At 39.2% G+C, this 20857-nt stretch overlaps 1 protein-coding gene across 6 annotated transcripts in view; it reads right to left on the reverse strand.

Moving 5' to 3' along the window:
- Positions 1-1483: 1483 nt before the first annotated feature.
- The window catches only part of mycbp2 (MYC binding protein 2), a 160096-nt gene continuing 140722 nt past the window's right edge, over positions 1484-20857 (reverse strand). For 3 of the 6 annotated variants that reach the window (XM_059646500.1, XM_059646502.1, XM_059646499.1), the window contains 5 exons: positions 19515-19655; positions 9172-9396; positions 5960-6092; positions 4066-4191; positions 1484-1593 (listed from right to left, as the gene is read on the reverse strand). In XM_059646500.1, coding sequence (XP_059502483.1) covers positions 1529-1593; positions 4066-4191; positions 5960-6092; positions 9172-9396; positions 19515-19655 — 690 coding nt within the window. In that variant the 3' untranslated portion in view covers positions 1484-1528. The remainder of the gene's footprint in view (positions 1594-4065; positions 4192-5959; positions 6093-9171; positions 9397-19514; positions 19656-20857) is intronic. The other 3 variants (XM_059646505.1, XM_059646503.1, XM_059646501.1) reach the window with 2 other exon arrangements.

The following is a 20857-nucleotide window of genomic DNA, read 5'->3' on the forward strand; positions in this document are numbered from 1 at the left end:
TGTATTTCAATATTTCCTCGATTGTGGATGAATTGCAAAAATGGAAGAAATCTTTCTGGAGGCATATTCTGACAATGATATACTTTAAACTTAAGAAAAAAAGCAAAGCTGATTTGCATTTGATCACTGTAGTTCCAATCAGATGGAAGAACAGAATTTGAACAAAGGGCCTCAGATTATATCAGGTCTTAAACTCCAGATACAAAACATTCTCCTACACTGCCATACTTGAATCTCCTTAACAGCAAAGGAAAATAAATAACTTTATACAATTTGATCCCCACCACCTATGTTTTTTGGGTGAAAGCCTCAAAAAGATAACAATGGCAATCCACAACCTGACCTCATCCGGCTTAATCTGTTTCACTTATCCTGTTTTAGATTAACTAAAATCATCTTTTTAAAAACACGCATTTCAGAAGATGGTTTATGGCAACTGTGTGTTTTGACCCAGTGGTGTACCACAAGCTCCTTGTGATTACTGGGCATTGGTAGGAAAGAGGTTCCTCGTCTCCCATTCCTCAAAAAGAGTTCAAACAGGAAGTCATTTTGAGAGATTTCAAGGTGCTCAATATCTGGGGGAATGCCACGAAAAATATAAGGTTAAAATGGTTCAAGAGATAAAATGCCTGATCAAGAATGAGTTTAGCAAACAATCTATGCCCAGCTGCAATATGGTAGAAGTAGTGGGTCTTCAGGTTCCATTAGGATCACAACAGCTCATGAATTCAGATCAAACCGCACTGGAGGAAGTGCTAAACTGCCACTGACTGCTTTTCTACAAAGTGCAAAGGAGAAATTAAATATTCCACATAACATTACCAAACAACTCCATGATTCTCTTGCAAAGCTCAAACGTGTTACCTTTAGACCACTACTTAATCTGAAAGTAAGTCATTAAGGTCCTTGCTTTTTAAGGATGGTGTTGAGCTAGGCAAAGGATAAAACTCTACTTAAAGGAGCTTAACGAAAAAAATTAAATAGGGCAGCATGCTAACATGCAAGAAGTTATAACAATGCTTGACATTATACATATATTTGAAGCAATCAAATCATGATGAATATAAAATTAGCTTGTTGAATTCATGGTGTGCTTAAGACAGTTTCTACTCGTAGAAAACAAAGATAGAACCTTTACATTACAGTCCAGTAATTGTGGAGACTGGCAAATAAAGAATATCCCAGGCAAGATACTTAGATTCCTAAAATATGCTGACAGAACCAAGCTAAAATTTGTATCTTCCAAAAAATTTCATTTGGATGCAGAAAGAAACAAAATTGCCAGAATGGTCCTGTAAACTACATTATTCAGATTTCAAGTTGAGTTTTTAACATTATATTATGCTCCAATTTTACAAAGTTACTAGGCAAATGTAGCTCAACAGATTCCACTGAAATGGCACATAAACACGTTTTGTTATGGAAGGAGAATGGTAGACATTACCTTGCTATTTTGTCAAAAAGTAGTGTTTCTTCCCACCTTTACTCGAATAGAGAAAAGCAAAGGTATACGCCATAATATTCCCCATCATGATACCACACACTTACCAGGCTCAGTGAAGGACCCTAAGGCAAGGTCTGCAGTGATTTCATCTTGAAAAGAAGAGAGAGATATAATTAATACAAAATTGTCCATTTATAAATTGGTGTTTTAACACAAAATGGAAACAATTAGAATGGCGAGTAATAATTAAATACAGCACGTTAACATTATGACTCAAAGCCCTTACAAATAAACAAAGCACCACAGAATTATCAACATTTGCTTTGAAAATTACTAGTGAGTTTTGAGATACATTTTTGAAGGAATGCTCCTTTATGTGCAAGTAAACATGGAACTAGAAAGACCTTTTCATGTATTCATTCCAAGCAATTGCCTGTGTTAAGAGTGGAAATTTTCTACTAGTTCAAGTACATACCTTTTCACTGGAACTGGTACATGGGCTTCTGAATTAGTACAACTGCTAAACACAAATGATATTTAAGGTTCTTGCGAACATTTGTAGCTTGGTTTGTAGAGGAGGTTGTTGGCTTGCTCACTGCGCTGGCTAGTTACTGTACAGATGTTTTATCACCATGCTAGGTAACATCATCAGTACGGCCTGAGATGAAGTGATGTTGTCCTACTCCACTAGGTATTTATATGATACTCTGATAAATATGATACCAGTGGTAAAACGTTTGTATGAGAATCTGCCAGCTCAGGAAGTAAGCCAACAACTACAAGGGATATTTGACAACTTCTGAGGGGTACAAATCATGAGGGGTATAGACAGGGTGAATAGCAAAAAGCTTTTTCCCCCCCAGAGTGGGGGACTCAATTACTAGGGGTCATGAGTTCAAAGTGAGAGGAGGAAAATTTAAGGGAGATATGCGTGGCAAGTTCTTTACACAGAGGGTGGTGGGTGCCTGGAACGCGTTGCCAGCCGAGGTGGTAGACGCAGACACGTTAGCGTCTTTTAAGATAAATTTGGACAGGTACATGGATGGGCAGGGAGCAAGTGGACACATTCCGTTAGAAAATAGATGACAGGTTAGACAGAGGATCTTGATCGGTGCAGGCTTGAAGGGCCGAAGGGCCTGTTCCTGTGCTGTAATTTTCTTCGTTCTTTGTTCTCCCATTAGACCCAAAAATCAAACAAGGGTTATGCTTGTACCTACAATTTTCTCCAACTTCCTAGCATTCATTCTAACAATGTCAAAGATGCCATCCCACCCACGGTTGAACTGAATGTTGATTGCCTTCAATCTTTGTGGTTCGAAAAGCTAACACTACTGTGCACGACCACAACAGATCTCCAATATGCATATGACAAATCATCCTGGCATACACAGAAAATAACCTACCTTGATCTGTTTGAAGAAACCTATGGTTCCCTATTAAGAGCTACACAGGGATGTTTTTACCATAAGGTAATTAATCAGCCTGATGCACTTTACCAGATCTAAAACAGCTTTTTTTCTTTCATGAAGAATTGTAAATCAAAATAACACAAAGTTGCCAGGCGAGGAAGATGAGGAGATAACAAACAGCTTGATCAGAGGATTTAGATTTAATGACGCATTTAGCTTGAGAGAACGTTGCCGAACAAAAGGAACGCAGGAGTGCGGGTGCATGGTTCCTTTGAAGTGGAGTTGCAGGTAGACAAGTTGGTGAAGGCAGCATTTGGCACACTTGCCTTTCCTGGTCAGTGCATCGAAATGTAGGAGTTGGAGGTCATGTTGCAACTGTACAGGACATTGGTCAGGCTACTTTTGAAATACTGTGCGCAATTCTGTTCTCCCTACTATAGGAAGGGTGTTGCAAAACTTGGAACAGTTCAGAAAAGATACACAAGGATGTTGCCAGGGTTGGAGGATCTGAGCTGTAGCGAGAGGCTGAATCAACTGGGGCTATTTTCCCTGAAGTGGAGGCTAAGGGGTGACCTTATAGAGGTTTATAAAATCATGAGGGGCATGGATGGGGTGATTGGCCAAGGTCTTTTTCCCAGAGCAGTTAAGTCTAAAACTAGACAGCATAGGTTTAAGGTGAGAGAGGGAAGATTTAAAAGGAACATAAGGGGCAACATTTTCATGTAGCGTGTGGTGCATGCATGGAACAAGCTGCCAGGCGAAGTGGAGGAGGTGGGTACAAGTACAATATGTAAAAACCATCTGGAAGAGTACATCAATAGGAAGGGTTTAGAGAGATAAGGGCAAAATGTTGGCACACAGGGCTGGATCAGTTTAGGATATTTGGTCAATACAGATGCGGTGGACTGAAAGATGTGTTTCCATGCCGTATAGCTCTATGACTAGCATCTTCAAGTCAGAATTAGAGACACAGAGGAGTTTAGGGAGGGAATTCCAGAATTTAAAGGATTTCCATCAATAAATATGAATGTAAATGCTATTTCAGAGACTAAATTCTATTTCTTTCCCTTTATTTATGAACATCTAAATGATTCTAATTGGATAGTAGAGAAACAGAACAGACTTACTCCAGTGAGGCAGCAAAACAAAACAGGGCAAAATTCACAATATGTGGATTCCCTCCAATGAAATACATAAATGATTTTCACATACCTTTGGCATTTGCAAGACTGTAGTCAAATCCTTGAGTATTGTTTCCACTTGCACTCCTGTTGAAAGCAGGAGCCGTAAAAGGACTAGGTGGTGGTGTTTGAGGTGCTTGATCCAGCAGTGCTTGTTCTGTCAAAGAAAATAATTTTAAGCGTATTTTGGAAGGTCTGTGAACAAAGCTAGGGTAGTTTAATAAAAATAACATTTGTAAAGGGGTCAAAATTAACTAAGCATAATCATGATTTTAAAACTAAGATTTTCTTCTGCATTGTTTGGAAATTAAAGTGAAAAATATTTATGCAAATATATGGGGTTACACTGGAGTAAAGGAATGAACCTATTAGTTTCTGTTTTAGAATTAACTCCAATTATGTGCTGGCTAGAGGGATGCTGAGCAAAAAGGGGAGAAGAACGGCCATCATATAGCAAGGGAACATTCTTTTCAGGATACGTTTTGCAGCCCAAGACCTTTTGACAAAACAGATGTCTCATTTTAGTATGAGCTTTACGAATAGCTTTAATGGTTCAGCAAGTGAATACACATTGGGAAGGGATTCTGAATTTGAAGCCAAGCAACAATATTGTGAATTATTTTGCATTCTTGATAACGTATTTAATCAGTAAGATATACTAGAAGGTAGCGTGTTCTGATTTGATCAAATTCCCAAGTTTAAAAACATCCTTCATATTCGGATCATTCTTTACTCACTTCTTGCAAACATATTCAAAAATGGTAAACAAAATATATCACTTCACCTAGTAGACAGCGATACATATAGGGATGTTCGCTGCATAAGAAAATAAATCTACATTTTACAGCCTCCATTCTGTTGGCATTCATGTAATAAGTTATCAATTGCAGGGCTAGTTTCCAAGGTCACCTACTCTAAATCTCCCTATGTGGCTCCGTTTTATGTGCTCCTCTGAAGAGGAGCTATTCTTGATCTGGTCATGTACAATAGGGTAGGATTCATCAATCACCTTCTAGCGAAGGCATCCCTAGGTAGCGCTGACTATGACTTTGATAGGTATCACGATGGATGGTTCTGTTGCCTTTGCCTGTCATTCTTAAAGTCTACTTGTTTGAGCTATTTAGTGTTGTGATACCTTCAGTCAACTCTTTCCAAAAAAGACAGACACACACACACACGCACGCACTGTACGGACACATTAAGGTATGCAGGCTAAAACATTGGCCTAATAATCGAATATAAACTCAATGTTTATAGAGTGAATTCCTAAAAGAAATCTCTGACCAATACGGAGACAGATTACACCATAGATGATTTTAACAGGGCAAGTCTTTGCACCACATGCTACCTCACCCAGTCACAATATCTTCCTTTTCACATGTGACTGAATATGCAATGTGCTCCCGCTGGGATTTTCAAGGCTAAAGGAAGACTACCACTGATGGTCCCCAAAATAGTGACAATGCTGGTACATCACCAGAGATGGTTGGAAACAACTGAAGGAACTAAACAACAATGGAACAATTATTCCTTAGCTGTTTTAAGAAACTGAGCTCTGCAGATTAAGTACTTGACACCAGACTGGACAGAGAGGCAGCTACAAGATCCCTGTGAGAAATAAAAGATAAGAAACTCTAGCACAAGTACAACATAAAGGAATAAAGCTTTCCCCACCCTGCCCCACAACTCCCGAAAAACAGGTCATGCAAGACTATAGGATGTAAAGTGCAAATTAGTGATTTGAACAAAAATGAAATAATTTTAATGTAATAGTTATTTCAAGTGGTATCCTAAGAAATTCAATTTATATCTTTGTTTGCAGGATCACAAAGAATAATCAACGTTAGCTTTCAAGGTCTTTTGAAAATACTACAGAGGACAGATTTATTTGGCACAAGGTGATTGACTAAATAATGAGCACCTACCCTCTTCGTGTCTTAGGTACTGGTTACCACCTCTGTCTCTGGCCAAGGACCAGGCCTCACCTTCGCTGCTTTCACAGAATTCAACCATGGTGTTCTTATCTAGCTGGATCCACGTGCCCTCGTGATTTGTCACCTATTACACAAACAACACTTTTGTCTTGTTCCATATTTAGCAATAGAATTTGGGTATCTGCAGAGTTGAGGCTGTTTAAATATTTTACATGTCAGAATTTAAAATGACTCAGCTTGGAAAGGTCCTTTTCAACCCACAGATTAATGCAACATGTAAATTAAAACGCTGAGTACTTAGGAAAGAAGTTGGTTTGTGATAGCCTACTGAATTTCTGAATTTTTAACCGCTGACTGCTAAAATGCCGTTCTGAATTTAAACACAAAAAGCTGGAATTTTCTGGAGCAAAGGCATACATGGCATATTGGGCAGTTCATGTTTTCCTCTCACTTTTCATTTGAAATGAACTTGACTTGCCAATTGCTGGAAGCAGGAGCTGAGACTGGGTTGAGGACAATATGGCAACTAGGACCTTGGGTGGATGATAGAACCAACTGCAAATTGCCTCAACTAATTTGGATAAAGGGTTTAGAAATAAACAGTCCCACCTGCTTCTGAACTGTATCATAATACATCCAAGTCGATTCACCAAAGGGTCTCTTATGGTACAGTTGTAGTGTTTTTACCTCTGGGCCAGAAGGCCTGCATACAAGTCTCACATACTCCAGGGATATATCATAACATTTCCAAACAAGTTCATGTAAAATATGGAGTAATAAACAGAGGAAAGACTGAAAAAGAGGATGCATTCAGTATCAATTTAGGTGTTGAGATGTGAATGGAGGAAACAAATGTTTGGTGGGATGGCAGAAATGTCTGGAAGAAAATTTGAGAGACAGCTGACAGAATTCCATTGTGAGCACTGGAGGATTGCATGCAGATCCATGAGAGGAGCTCAATGCATTTGGGGTTGGAATGCTTTGGGCAGGATGGATTTGACAACTCAGGGAAATGAAGAATGGACATCAAGGGCTGATGGGGGACTGTGAATTTGTAGTGTAGGTGGGCGTGGATAAAGTGGGTGGGTGTCTTCAATGGGAACAGGGCAGCCCAACCCTCACCACACCACATCCTCCTGTCCCCAACCGATAAAGAGTCCACAAGGTTCCATCCTTTTAAATATCTTCTAAAAACTGAATGCCTACTCTAGTTCACCTCCTCACACTAATCATCTTATGGCCTACATAGTGTAACATCATTGTCAATTTAACTCTGAATAAGTTCAAGTGAATTGAAATTATTAAATATGGTAGGCTGCTGATTTCAGATCCCTCCCACCCTCCAAATTTAGGGAGTGAGCTTGGTCATTGTTAGGAAAGTGGTGCATTAGTCTCCTAACTATAGGACCTATAGTACGCTCCTCACCACCACCATGTCCCATGCCCCTCCACCCCCAACTCCAGACAAACATTCAGCCCAAACACAAAAAAACAAAATGGGAAATTAAGAATTTAAATTTTGTGAAGCTTCAACAATTCAAGACTTGAAGGGCAGACACTCCACAACTTAACAACTGACTTTCTCATCTGAGGGGTTCATTACCATCAATGCTACAAGTAGAATGGGCATCAAGCAGCAAATTGGATAAGACTCAGATTACTTTAGACATTTTGCACTTCATCTGAGCATGTGTGGCTGTGCGTAAATATTTAAAAGCACAATGCACGCAGACATGAACAGGTAGTTCATAATTTTTAAAAATTTAGAGGGGACAATCATTGGCAGTTATTAACAGTTATGTACAAGTGACATTTTAATCCCATTTCATACCAACAAGAGAACTCTACAGAGTTTAAACTGTTTAAATGTTTTGTGTCTCTATCATTTCTATGTTTGTTCCGTTCTGATAGCAGGTCATCAACTTGAAGCATTTGCTCCATTTCTTTCCATACATGCTGCCTGGCCTGAATATTTCAAACATTTTTCTGTTTTCATCAAACAGAATGGTGAACATGGTACTTGCTATTATTTGTAGTAACTACATGGTGAGGACAGTGGGCTATTAGGGAACCAAATATAGCACCTTCTGGTAATCCATAAAGGATAAACACAGATAAAATGGGAACTGCAGATGCTGGAGAATCCAAGATAACAAAGTGTGAAGCTGGATGAACACAGCAGGCCAAGCAGCATCTCGGAAGCACAAAAGCTGACGTTTCGGGTCTAGACCCTTCATCAGACAATCTGATGAAGGGTCTAGGCCCGAAACGTCAGCTTTTGTGCTCCCGAGATGCTGCTTCGCCTGCTGTGTTCATCCAGCTTCACACTTTGTTATCAAGGATAAACACAGACACTGCTTTCACAATTTGCAATTCACAAGGTATTTGCTCCTTGCCACAACTTACTAACCAATTTGCATATGAACAAACGATTAAAAGTTGGTACTACTGATACGCCATTATATATTCAGCAAATACCAGTCCAATAGATTTTTAAGAAAAATGTCGGTCAGAATTATTTCTCATATATGCACTTTTCCTCAATATTCCTTTAAAATCTACAGATCTTATTGAGTGTAACTACAGGATGCAAAAATGTGTGAATTATAGCTTTCACTGTTTCACAACACTCGCTACAACTACTAAATTTGGAACAGATTTGACATTTAGGTTACACACGCAAAATTGCTAGATTCTGTGAAGTACAATAATTTCTGTAAAATCTACCTTAACAATTTAGACGCTTAGTTTTGGCTTTCAAATTATAAAAGGAGCAGTCAGAAGATATTTATCAAAATCTTTGCAGTAATTTATATAACACAGGAACAAACGTGTTTTTTTTGGCAAATTAATTTTCCAAAGACAGTGTGATTTACATGAGTTATAATCAGTGAAGAAAATTAGCTTCTGAAGTGCAGAATACACAAAAGCAAATCAAATCAAAGCAACAGATCATGTTAAATCATAGGATTTTCCAGCTCAGAAGCTGCAGTTCACCAAATTTCATAAGCATGGTATAAATGCTCTCATGATTTGTCACAGCACCCAAAGGCCATCATTTCCAATTTTCTTAATGAAGGAATTATACCAATATCAGATGTCCTCTTATAATATTATGCAAAAGCTTGAGAAGACATCAAATTTGCAGCATTTGCTCTAATGTGTTGATTGGTACCTGCAATAACACTTTCATGAATCCATACCTCGCCTAATGCCTTGACTCTGTTCCCAAGAACTAACATTCCAATGGGGATACCTCTAAGGTTAGGGCAGCTCCTGATGTTGTGCCCTGAAGGCCCAGTCTTCACTACCTTATATACTCCTGGTCCGCCTTGCAGGAACATCTTTTCCTGCTCTTTCAACACTACTTCATGGGACCGACGTGAATTTACTTCTCTGAAGTAATCATCAGTGATGGATTTAGGCTCCTGGGAAGAAAAAGCAGATAAATTAATTGTGCTAAAGCATTTGACTGTAACTTGTTAAAATTAGTTTAAGTGCAGAATACACAAACGACAAGCAAAGACTTAACACAAATTCAAGTGTCCCATGATCGAGGAGATGCAAATAGCATTTACGCCACAGGACATTACAATACAATCCATTCTATTAGGTAAATATGAAGTGTCTTTGGCAATTTGTATGCAAACAAATAAAATCGCAACAGTCAGAAAGCAACCTGGATAGAAAGCAACTCTCATTGGATCCTCTCATTGTCTCAATTTTGCTTGACATCCAGTACTGGATGAGATGAAATTTCCTCTAATTAAATATTGCAAATATCAAATGTGGTCATCTTCAGTTTTGGTAAAATCTCCATTCAGTTGCCACCAACTCCAGACTTCTTACTACAACTGCTTGCTCAGCCTCAAAGTGAGCTTCTAAACACAAGTCTGCTATTGCCAAGACCATTTATTTCCACCTCCATTACATTGCCTAAATCTGTCACTACTGCAATGCTGATGAAACACTCATCTATGCCTTGTTCTAGACTCAATTATTTCAATTCATTTCTGGGTACTTCAGCCTCATAACAAGTCCCATGCATAAGCACCTTATACTCGCTAAGCTTCATATTAAAACGTGTATTCTTGTTTCAATTTCCTCAATGGCTATACTTCTTGTCACCTTTAATTTCCTCTGGCCCTAAACTCTCCAAGATATCTGCAATACTCCAATTCTAGCCCCTCTAACTTTAATCACTCAACCATTTGTAGCTAAGCGAACACCTACCAGGTGTCTAAGGCTCTAGAATTCGCTTGTTAAAACTCTTCACTGTTTCTTCCTTCTCATTGTAGGATGTTCCTTAAAACCTAACTCTTTGAATCAAGCTTGAGGACGCCTCTCTTCTTTCCCTTTACGTGGATTAGTATTAAATCTTCATCTGATAATGCTCATCAAGCTTGGGAGAGTTTACAGCTTAAAGGGGATTATATGCAGATAAAAGTTATTGATACTGTCAAAAACATTTACAACTAGAATACTTAAATGATAATGCTGAAATTTGTAACTTCTCAAAAAGTAGAGGGGTATTGAATAGTAATTGTTAACTTTAGTAAAAATAAAATTTTACAACAATTTCTGTAACAAAGAACATGTTTCAATTGAAAAATAGCTCTCAAGACAAATTTGATGGATGGTTACAGTTCTTGAGGAGAACTACTGAGTCTATATCAGCTCTCTGCAATAGCAATTTAGCGAGTTCCACTTTTCCCGTAGGCCTGCAAATAATTATTTTGGGTGGAGAGATAGTATGAACTGCAGATGCTGGAGAATCTGAGATAACAAGGCGTAGAGTTGGTTGAACACAGCAGGCCAAGCAGCATCATAGGAGCAGGAAAGCTGACGTTTCGGGGCGCGTGTTTTATGTCCATTTGAAAGCCATAATTGAATCTCCCTCAACAGTACACTCAAAAGCAGTGCACTTCAAGCCACTGTTAAAATAAAAATCAGCTTTTATATGTTCCCTTTGGCTCTCTTCCCAATCAGCTCAAAAAAACTGTACTTCCTGCCTCTCAGCTTTTACCAATGAGAATAATCTCAAGAGCCAACACGGTGCTGATCACCCCTGTTGTATTTCCTTGCAACTTCCTCTCCTTTCAGAGCCACTCCAGCTTCTCCAAACTATTCACATAAATCAGGTTCTTCACCCCTGGAATCAGTCTAAAGTGCAATGCCCACAACTGGGGACATTCTCAATCCAAGTTTGAGATAGCAAGAACCGCAGATGCTGGGGTCAGAGATAACACAGTGTGGAGCTGGATGAACACAGCAGGCCAGGCAGCATCAGAGGAGCAGGAAAGTTGATGTTTTGGGTCAGGGCCCTTCTTCAGAAATGGGGAGGGGGAAGGGATCTGGGAAATAAATAGAGGAGGGACAGTGCTGGGGAAGATAGGTGGGATGGTGATAGGTGAAAGCAGGTTGGGAGTGGTGGCGATTGGTCAGTGGGGTTGGAGAGGCAGATATGTGAGGGAGAAGATGGCCTGGCTATGCCAGGTCAAGGAGGTGGGATGAGAGGAAAGGCTGGATGTGGGAGGAGGCCAAGGTTGGGGAGATTTTAAAACTGGTGAATTCCGCACTTAGGCCATCGGGCTATAGGCTCCTGAGGCGGAAAATGAGGTGCTGCTGCTCAAGTTTTCAGGTGGCATTCTATCCACCCCTCTCACGCCACTGACCAATACCGGCACTCACCTTGCACCATCCCACCTACCCTTCCCCCGCCCCAGCCGCAGCCCTCCCCCCTCTCTATTTATTTCCCAGCTCCTTTCCTTCCCTCCCTTGCTGAAGGGTCCCGACCTGAAACATCAACTTTCCTGCTCCTCTGATGCTGCCGTGCCTCATCATTACTTCCTTGCTTCTGCATTCTACGCTTCTACTTACAGAATTTGGAATGCTGACTATTTTCTCAACATGCCTTACACATTCAATTAAGCAGACTTTCCTAGTGCTTGTTCCCACACTTGATTTAGAATTTCCACTTTAAAATTTTATATTGCTTCTGATCTTACTTCACAATTCACATTTCTGTTATATTCTTCCATTAAAGAATATTCTGTAGCATATAATTTTATAGCCAAATCCTTGCTGGAAAAGTTAATTGCACCCCTTCATGGCAAATTAAATAACTAAGTAGTTAACATGTGGAAGATGAAAACCTGGAGAAGATAAATCACATATGAGGAACAGTTTTATGCTGTACTTGTGCTCTGTAGCTCAAGAGATGGAAATTTGACATGAAAACTGAGTAGAGTCAAGTTATACAAAGCAAATGTCATCAAGATGTCTGTATCATAGAAAACTTATTTTTAACGAGATTTATTTTGGAAATATATTCATAAACTTCCATTAATTTAAATAAAAACACAAAGATAATTTATTTGAGAGCCAAGCATTAATGCTCAATTTTAAACCTCACACTATTTCATCAAATCAATTCTGTCATAATATCCATGGCCCTGGATACCTTTACTAGCATTAAAGGAAATCTAATGAACAATGTTCAGGAGAAACATAGGCAGATTTCTAATGAAGATGTTAAGATTCCCTGATAAAATGTCTGAGTTATCCAAAGCATTCATTATGTTTATGTCATAGCATCCAATTAGTCAAATTTAGAAAAAAATGCCTTTAAATTAAAGTGCTCAAATTACATGCCCGATCAGATTCCAAATTCCAGCCAATGAATCTAACTGAAGTCCAACCAATCAAACATAAATCTCAAATCGGGTTACTTAGTGGACTAGCACGCCCAAAGAAATTGATGACACATTCTTCAATCTTGAAGCAAAGCAAGGTACTCAAAGTTAGTACTTAGCAAAATGCCTATTCACGCTCCCACTTGAAATAAGATTGAGCAGATGAAAATTGCTGCAAAAGTAAAGAGATAAGATAAAACAGCAAATAGAAAAGACGGACTTGAAAATGATTGTTGTTAAATACAAAATACATTGAGTTAGTTTATGATACAAAGCAAACATTTATCGCGAGCTCAGAATTTGCTGCACAACTTGACTGATATTATGACGTGTCTCTATTTGTGGTGTAAGGCAGATATGTTTGAATATTACAAAGCTTCATATTTTTTGATTGACTCAAAGTTCACATTCAAAGAGAATCTGAATATTTCAATTGCAGAAATGATCCAGGATTAATCATCTCTCTGAAAAAGTCTGTTCAGGCCACTTGCACCAGCCATTTTGGTTTCCCAAGCATTCCATTCCAAAGCATAATCCACAATTCCAAAATAAAACCATACTTAAGGAAATAGTGTCCTTAAATCTGACCTAAGCCATCTTAATATTAAAACAGCTTTCAATTACATAGACACACTACACTCTCAAAACACCTGGATCCAGGTGCAGCATTCTACAGATTCATTGAAAGTTTAAAGCTCAGAAACAGGCCAGTTGGCTCCATCATGTCGGCACCAACTAAAACTTATCCCATTTTTCAGCATTTGGGCCACAACTTTACAGATTGCAGCACTTGAGGTGCATATCCAGACGCGTTTTAAATGGTTCAAGGGTTTTTGCCTCCATTAACTCTATAGATTGAGTTCTAGACCCCTACTACACTCCATATGAGAAAAAGTTCCTTCCACCAATCATTTTAAATCACAATTCTTAATCACTAATCTCTCATAAGGTAAATAGGCCCTCTGCATTTATTCCATCAAGGTCCCTCATAATTTTATACATCTTAAATCAAATCTTTTCTCAGTCTTCTCTGTCCTAAAGCGATAAACTCTAGACTAACTAATTTATCCTCAAAGCTGCATTTTCCTGTCCTGGTAGCATCTTCAAACATCTCCTCTGCAGTCATATCTATTCTGTAATGAGCTGACGAGAACTGCACTCTGTACGCAAATTATGGCCTAACTGATGATCTGAATTGTTCCAGCACAACCTCACTTGTCTTATACATACTAGTTAATGGAAAAAATTATATATGCTTTCTGAACCATTGTATTAAACTGTCCTACTACCTTCAGGGGTCTGTGGCTTTTACTGTCTAAAACTCTTAGTATTCTCCCACTAATTGTGCACTCATTTGCCATATTTGACCGTTGCAGATGCATCACCTTAAAATGCTTTGATATTTGTTCAACAGTCATGCAAGCTGCTCACTGAGCCTGCATCCATTGCTCAACCCTAATGGCTCCTGAACCGAGTGGTTAGACAGGTCAATTCAGAAAGCAAGATAATAAAATGTGAGGCTGGATGAACACAGCAGGCCAAGCAGCATCTCAGGAGCACAAAAGCTGACGTTTCGGGCCTAGACCCCCCTTCATCAGAGAGGGGGATGGGGTGAGGGTTCCGGAATAAATAGGGAGAGAGGGGGAGGTGGACCGAAGATGGAGAGAAAAGAAGATAGGTGGAGAGAGTATAGGTGGGGAGGTAGGGAGGGGATAGGTCAGTCCAGGGAAGACGGACAGGTCAAGGAGGTGGGATGAGGTTAGTAGGTAGATGGGGCTGCGGCTTGGGTTGGGAGGAAGGGATGGGCGAGAGGAAGAACAGGTTAGGGAGGCAGAGACAGGTTGGACTGGTTTTGGGATGCAGTGGGTGGAGGGGAAGAGCTGGGCTGGTTGTGTGGTGCAGTGGGGGGAGGGGACGAACTGGGCTGGTTTAGGGATGCAGTTGGGGAAGGGGAGATTTTGAAACTGGTGAAGTCCACATTGAAACCATTAGGCTGCAGGGTTCCCAGGCGGAATATGAGTTGCTGTTCCTGCAACGTTTGGGTGGCATCATTGTGGCACTGCAGGAGACCCATGATGGACATGTCATCTAAAGAATGGGAGGGGGAGTGGAAATGGTTTGCGACTGGGAGGTGCAGTTGTTTGTTGTACCCGGTGTGGCTTTGTCTACATTGGGGAAACCAAGCGGAGGCTTGGAGACCGCTTTGCAGAACACCTCCGCTCAGTTCGCAACAAACAACTGCACCTCCCAGTTGCAAACCATTTCCACTCCCCCTCCCATTCTTTAGATGACATGTCCATCATGGGTCTCCTGCAGTGCCACAATGATGCCACCCAAACGCTGCAGGAACAGCAACTCATATTCCGCCTGGGAACCCTGCAGCCTAATGGTTTCAATGTGGACTTCACCAGTTTCAAAATCTCCCCTTCCCCAACTGCATCCCTAAACCAGCCCAGTTCGTCCCCTCCCCCCACTGCACCACACAACCAGCCCAGCTCTTCCCCTCCACCCACTGCATCCCAAAACCAGTCCAACCTGTCTCTGTTTCCCTAACCTGTTCTTCCTCTCACCCATCCCTTCCTCCCAACCCAAGCTGCACCCCATTTACCTACTAACCTCATCCCACCTCCTTGACCTGTCAGTCTTCCCTGTACTGACCTATCCCCTCCCTACCTCCCCACCTATACTCTCTCCACCTATCTTCTTTTCTCTCCATCTTCGGTCCGCCTCCCCCTCTCTCCCTATTTATTCCAGAACCCTCACCCCATCCCCCTCTCTGATGAAGGGTCTAGGCCCGAAACGTCAGCTTTTGTGCTCCTGAGATGCTGCTTGGCCTGCTGTGTTCATCCAGCCTCACATTTTATTATCTTGGATTCTCCAGCATCTGCAGTTCCCATTATCTCCAATTCAGAAAGCAGTTGAGTTAACCAATGGTCTGGGGCTGGAGTCACACGTGGCCAGACCAGTTAAGGACTGCAGATTTCCTTCCTGAATGGGCATTAATCAAAAAGATGGCTATTTAGAACAATCAAGGATGATTACAGTTGACATTAGGCTACCTGTTAATTTCAGATTTTTTTATTCAACTAAAATCTCTTTAGACACAATAGGATTTAAACCTACCACTCCCAAAGCGTTACACTAGGTCTTTGGATTTATTGCAGTGATGTTACCTCCATGTCACCACTTGCACAACTTCACCCCGTGAACTCCATTGCCATTCCGCTACCAGTTCAGCTCTAAACATTGTTTCACAGAAGTATGTGCCATCCAAGCATACGAACATCCCGCAGTGCACCATCTACTAAAAATGCTTAGACAGTTTTCAAGAGGTTCACTCTTCTTTACTTCTATGGGCCTAGCCCTGTGTTCTGAAGGCTCAGTTCACTCAATTTCTCAAACTGATCCATTAAATCTAATTCCAGCCTCAATCTTTCCCAGTCACTGCTGTCTGCCTAAATGAATCCCCAGGAAAAGTGCTCTTCCCAGCCAGGGCAAATCATGCATTCCCAACAGTTCTTGGGAAACATGAGGTTAGAAAACTACACATTCAAATAACTTCAAGATAGCAAGGGCATTACAATCCAATTTTCAACTTTGAACTTGAGTATTTAGAGTTTTATAAAATGTAAACTAAAGACTAATTACACAAAATAATTGGATTTAGCTACAAAGGCTAAGATTACATGAACACGAATACAGCCGAAACATGCCTGCAAGAACAGTGAGATGAATAGAAACATGGAAGAACCATACACACAGAAAGGAAAAGAGATAGTTAAACTGGACGAATGAACAAAAAACAGTTACAGAAAGGAGATATAAATTTGCTTTTATTTGATTCTGTGACTAAGTAGTTAATGCGTGCTCCAAAAACAGTCATTCTGACTTATTTAATAACATCTTCAAGTATTCAACGTTGATAAACATTTTGCTCAATAGATTAGCCTAAGTAGTACCTCAAGCACAAGTGAAAGGTTAATGGCAACATGTTGGACAGCTAAGTTAAAAAGGCAAGAAGAGATGCAAAGTTTGTGTTAAAAGGCTGCAGAGCTTGCGTCAGGAAAAAATAATGAATAGAAGGATGGAATTTTTATGCTGATAGATGCACAGTGTGCTCAGTCAATCTCAATAGTGACAGTTCAAGGATTAATAAAACAATAGAACGGAAGACTTTAGAACTTAAATATAATTCTGGAAAGTTTTGATAAAATAAACAATTGGTTGTGATGGAATGGATTGTTACAGGCCGGAGAGGAGTACTGCCAAACAGAGAGCAAGATATTTTCACTTATCCTGTGCAGATGTGCTAAAAGTGTTGCAAACCCAAGCAGAATTGCTAAAGAATATAGTTATTTGATTAGGCAAATTAAATACTCTTTAATACACCAATTTTAGTATAATGATAATTAGTTATTTAGAAAACCATGCAACTAAATAAAACCCACAGAGGATGTATGGTGATAAAACTGCAAGAGATTCAATATATTGATACTTTAACATGATCTTCGTGCATAACATCCATATCGCCTTCAACAGGTTACTCACAATTGATTCACAACACATCATAGATCACAAGATAAGCACAGATCTAGGTATTGTTTTTTTAAAATGGCACCACACATTTAAAGAAAGGCAGTTATTTCACTCCTTCACAAAACTGTACTACATTGGAAAATTCATGATGAAATCTACGCACTTATCAAAAGCAATATCAATTTGCATATTCTTCTGGATGAAAGCAAAATGTGAAAAACATTTGTTCAAAATAAAACATACAAAATAAACTTGTTAGGAATGCATATAATTTATTTGAAACAAACTGCTGAAATTTAATGAAATTCATGGTCATGAATCAATAAAGCAAAAGCTGACTGCACAACACTGAATGTACTAAGTTAGTACCTCTCTTTTGACTTTTACTTGACAAAACTCAATTAATACAGATGCAAACCTCAATCTGCAATTTATAAACTGTATGGTCCACAACCCGCCTGCAATCTTGCAACACAGAAGTGCCAATATTAGCAAAGAAATTCTGTGGCATGCATACAAGATACCTGCAATTGCACTGTGAGAAACAAGCCAGAAATAATGTGGCTTGCTTGAGAAAATCTTAATTAATAGCACACATGTGCCACTGCTTAGAAACACCATTGTGTTGCTTGATTCCATAAACCCATAAGCTGCCATGTGTTTGAGAGTTCAGATATTCCTTTGGCTAATAGTGTTTTATTATATATTGCATTATTGCATGCAAGCAGAATTTAATTTCTTGGATGTTAGAGAATAAATTAAGTGGCAAATGGAAATTAGTTGCAAAGATACAATAAATGCACATATTCACCTTCAAAATTTCAAAAATGCAAATTAATTATAAAAATTGCATCTGTAGCCAATTTAAAGAATATTCAGATGCAGGTTTTATTTTTATAAATAATTCACTTCATAGACTAAGATGTATTGCAAGCATTTTCACTTCAACTGAATTTAAACCACTTCAAATGTTTCCACTCCTGCCTTGAATATAGGCACAGGTTAATAGCACAAGCAATAGATTATGAAACACCCATCAAGTGTTAATTGTAAAGCTGCTGGCATACTGAATTAAAAAGTATTGCTTTGATTTTCATTACTTCTATTTAATTCTCTGGATTGCACCTTTTCTTCTCTTTTAATTCCTCAGAACACAGGCCAACAGGCACCATTCTGCAAATATGATTCTGCTGCAGAAAAATATAGCATTTATAACGGGTTGGGTGGGGGGGGGGGGGGCAATGTTTTAATACTGCATTTATCATGTCTTTTCCTCTTCTAATATCATCAGGATACATGTGGTGTGGCTAGCAGTATTGTTGCAGCACGTGGTAACACAATACCGGCCTTGGAAAGAAAAGGATCGGGGAAGAGGAGGGAGTGGATGCTTTTCTCAAAAAAAGTCATTAAACACTTTTAAACCCATTAACAATAACTCATATCATTTATCACTCAAATTTCCCATCAATTAGCAATGTGTCTGCACTAGAATTCTGGGAGTAAACGGGAGTGTGGCTGGCAAACTAAGAATTCTACATGGATTTAAAAGTTTGTATTATGCCTGAGACTTAGTTATCCTTATGACTGAACAGTATACTGCCACACATACGCCATCACTTACATTCCAAGTATTTTCAACATAAACCTTCTGCATTCTATATCTTGCATAACTGTTAAATGAGACACTGTATTGAAGTAGTCTGCATCAGACAACTCCATGTAATGGAAAAAGGTGCTACAAAATTAATTGGCTAACTGATCAAATATCTATTTTAAAAGTTACACTTCATCTCAATGTCGCCAGCATCCCTGTCACTGACAAAATAGAGGAGGTGCTCAGAAAATGATATGTGCATAAAAATGTTCAACATATCATGTCCTATAATCATCACTAAATATCTGAACTTGACCAAGTAATTTTCACAAATGAGCTGACATAATTTTCCTTCTCTATTCAACAATGCCTGAAAACACAATAGGTATTACTTGGTTAAATATTGCATTAGTTTGTTGTGGCATTAATTCTGTGTCATAGTTTTTTTTACAAACCCTTGGAAGAAAATTCTGTCCTTCTTATCAAATAACTTTTGCCTTTTGAAGGATAGCCTTTAAAATGAGTGCTCTTATTGCTTGCAGGCTAAAGAAATTGCATTATCATATTGATTTTAACAGTTAAAGGTCAAGACTAAAAGATACAAGTGAATAAATTTTAATTAGTGCAGATTTTGGTAAATAGTGTGAAACAGTGCTCACAGACAGCAAAGGGGTTATATTGCCATAACAGGCATATCATCATCATTGGCACCTTTACTTACATCAACAGGGACCAGAAGGCTCTTGCCCAGGTGTTGGTTAAAAGAGAGGCACCAGGCTTCAGTGTAACCATTCATGTTGGGAACATACTTCTTTACAGTCTCATCATTCAGTCTCAGCCATACACCATCATCATTGTGGATCTATGGGAAACAAGCAATAAAACGAGCCATGCCCTCCTGTAACTGCCCCAGAGCTAAAAAGGACAATGAGGCTCCAGACTAGAGAGAAGGTGGGCATCAGACACTAAATTTTAACCTTCAAATACATTGAAGGGAGCAATTTGTTTTTACATGAATGGAAAACTGATCAGGACAACAAAGCATGAGCCTAATGTTTCATTCAGCATTGGAATTTTAACAGCAAAAGCTAATCTTACTTCCGCTTAAACAGGCCTGAATAAACAAAAACAGGAAATAAACCACAAGAACTGTAACATATATACTGAAGCCAGTAACAACTGGATGAAGTTGTCCAAGGAAATAAATTTCAATTCACACTTATTAATGCTATGTACTCTGACTACCTTATAAACTGTCCTCACTGGTAATGTAAATTGAACTTATTCAGTTGTAAGGTTCAGCTCATTTGCTGAATATACAAAATTCTAAGGCCCCACAAATGTGTATTTGCTTCCACTGGCCCAAAAATGTGTGGCTAGATACTTAACTTTGGGCCTACAAGTTTCCTTTCTAACCTTCATCCAGATTAAACTGAGTATCAATGGTTCATAAACTCCCAATCCTGCCAGCAGGTATAAGTCTTACATTGCAGTGTCAATTACACAAATGTAACAAAGGCTCCAATTCAATGATAAACCCAATTTCTGTCATAGTCCTGTTGTTCACCTGTGCACACCACTGTCAATATCAAGATATACCATTTGTATTTGGAATTGGAATTTATCTCGATACGATGGAAGTGAAATACAAGTGACGCCTTTCCCCCGCTACACAGCACTAACCAGTGTACTAGATGGTGAGAATTTATATTTGCCATGTTGGAAATAGTCTGAAGGCCTACAAAAACAAGTAGTTCCCATTCTCAATGAGTCACTACTTTAATAGAGACCTTATCTATGGACAAAGAAAGCAAATGATTAGCATTTACGCTCTCAACTATGCTAATTCATAGCATTACGTAGTTTTACAGTAGAGAAAGGGGCAATTCAATCCATCATACGCGCAATGGCTTGTGAAAAAGCTACCTAGCTAGTTCTATTCTCCATCCTAATCTCACAGCTTAAATTCATCACATCCAAAACACATTCTACTCTCTTCTCAAACCTCCCATGGAATCCACCTCCACCACTCTCAGGCAGCACATTCCAAATCCTAATGAAGCT

The sequence above is a fragment of the Stegostoma tigrinum genome, chromosome 6 (genome assembly GCF_030684315.1).
Source record: "Stegostoma tigrinum isolate sSteTig4 chromosome 6, sSteTig4.hap1, whole genome shotgun sequence".
NCBI lineage: Eukaryota > Metazoa > Chordata > Chondrichthyes > Orectolobiformes > Stegostomatidae > Stegostoma > Stegostoma tigrinum.